Consider the following 2,132-nt stretch of genomic DNA (forward strand, 5'->3'; position numbering starts at 1 on the left):
TCGGATAAAATAATATAAAATGAATATCAATTAGAAAATTGAAAACGTGAAATGGCAAGTCCATTATGGATAAACATGTGGCGTTGGCTGACAGCTAATGTTATTGAAGAGACATGTGACTGAAAATAATTATAAACTCACCTACAGCTATCTCTAGAACAGGACTGGGCAATTATTGGTCGACAAGCATGTGATAGAGTACTTTTCTTTTTTGGAAACTTTGGAAATTGCAAATTTGCATCGCTATTCTCGCAAGCGTGTCGCTACAGTCGACACTGTACTGTACAAGCTCTACAGCTTTCCAGGCTGAGATTTGGTGTTATATAACACCGTTTGTGACACTCTATCTCCTCACTCATCTCGCCCCTGCTTCTACCAACATGGCCTTCACGTTGAAGTCAGCAACCAAACTCCCGTTTGTTTTGTTCCTGCTCCTGCTCAGCACGGCTGCAGCCAATGGGTTGTCAAAGCCCAAGTCGAATGTAGGCCGCCGTTCGGTCTCCCGGTGCGTGGCCTGGAGATTGAACGTTGAGATCGGCAACCTCAGAAAATGGGATGTCGTCCCATCAAAATGCGTGAGCTATGTGGAGAAATATATGATGACAGAAGGTCAGTATTGGGAGGATTCGAAAGTTGCAGCGTTAACCATTCTAGATTACGTCAAAACGGTGAAACTTGGCGGAGATGGGAAGGACGCGTGGGTGTTCGATATTGACGAAACCCTTCTTTCCAATATTCCTTATTACCAAGGACATGAATTTGGGTAATTCTCTATATTACCCATTCTCTTCATTCCTCTGTGTCTGTTTATATTTCATTTTTCGTCCTCAAATTTGTGGGGGATAATATGCAGGATAAAGTGTACATCTTAGAGTTTGATGGGTTTTAATTTTTGGGGTTTGAGAGTTTGATGGGTTTTAATTTTTTTTAGGGTTTGAGAGTTTGACGGGTTTTAATTTTTAAGGTTTTAGGTTAAAATTTTTAAATTATTTTCAATGGCCTAAATAGTAATAGCATCTTCATTAGTGAATAACCTAACCTAAACCTAGTAAAAAGAAAAAACCAAAAAAAAACATGACAAGGTTTTAGTGCTTTGTTTTAACAGTGGCGAGGCTTTCAATTCGAAAACATTTGAAGCGTGGGTATTAGAGATGAAATCGCCTGCGCTGCCGTCGTCTCTGCTACTATATAACCATTTGTTAGCTCGGGGTTTCAAGATCATGCTCCTAACTGGCCGGGACGAATCTCAAAGGAATATAACGGTCCATAATCTGTCTGAGGCCGGCTACACGGGCTGGTCTAGTTTGCTACTCAGGTAGAAATCGACCTAACTATTTATATGATAATGAATAGGAAATTAATATATATGTGGAATGTCTGAATTGCAAGGGGGGAGAGCGATCAGGGCACCCCGGCCTCTGTGTACAAGCCCAAGAAGAGGGGAGAACTTGTGAAGAAAGGCTATCGATTATGGGGAAGCGTGGGCGATCAGTGGAGCGATCTGAGCGGACCCTACGAGGCATCGCGCTCCTTCAAGCTTCCCAATCCTATGTATTTCATTAGTTAAAATAGCTTGCCAAAGTCTCCTGGATTCTGTGTCACCAATAAAATCAGTCCATCACAGTGCGCATTTGTGGTCAATCCAGAGTGTTAATTGTTATTCTCTTTTAATGTAGGAAGGAATTATTTGTAATCGATTCACAGTCGGTTTGGTTATGGTTATTGGTTTTCGTTTTTTACATAAATGTAATTTTGCTATGAGATATATAGTTTAAAACTGATGTTACGACTAAAAGTCTACGTAATCTTATAGACTGCCATGCTCGTTTCACATGTTTCCCGTCTGCCGGCTTGACTTCAGTGATGATTTATTTTTTAAGAAAAGTAGAGGACACAAAACATAAATTCACTCACAAAATATATTAGCAGCAGTTTTTTTAATATCTCGATATGTCATCACATGCAATCACACATTAAAAATAATGTATCACATGATTTAATTCGAATTTATACCCCATCATTCAATTAACTAACTCTCTAAATTTAACCACTTCCACGAACCTAAATAATTACAATTTCATACGCTGTCGAAAATAGATACAGAAATATAATATTATTATAATTAAAAATGT

The 2,132-nt window shown here is 38.9% G+C and overlaps 1 protein-coding gene across 1 annotated transcript; it reads left to right on the plus strand.

The window, feature by feature from the left end:
- Positions 1 to 256: 256 nt before the first annotated feature.
- LOC149154144 (acid phosphatase 1-like) lies at positions 257 to 1,795 on the plus strand. Its single transcript, XM_089439480.1, has 3 exons — positions 257 to 763; positions 1,106 to 1,315; positions 1,390 to 1,795. Exons 1-3 carry the CDS (start codon positions 381 to 383, stop codon positions 1,565 to 1,567), a joined length of 771 nt encoding a protein of 256 aa, XP_089295606.1. The 5' UTR covers positions 257 to 380; the 3' UTR covers positions 1,568 to 1,795.
- The last annotated feature ends 337 nt before the right edge of the window (positions 1,796 to 2,132 follow it).

The sequence above is a fragment of the Pinus tabuliformis genome, chromosome 9 (assembly GCF_031772625.1).
Source record: "Pinus tabuliformis cultivar Carrire ecotype Pingquan chromosome 9, CPIR1, whole genome shotgun sequence".
NCBI lineage: Eukaryota > Viridiplantae > Streptophyta > Pinopsida > Pinales > Pinaceae > Pinus > Pinus tabuliformis.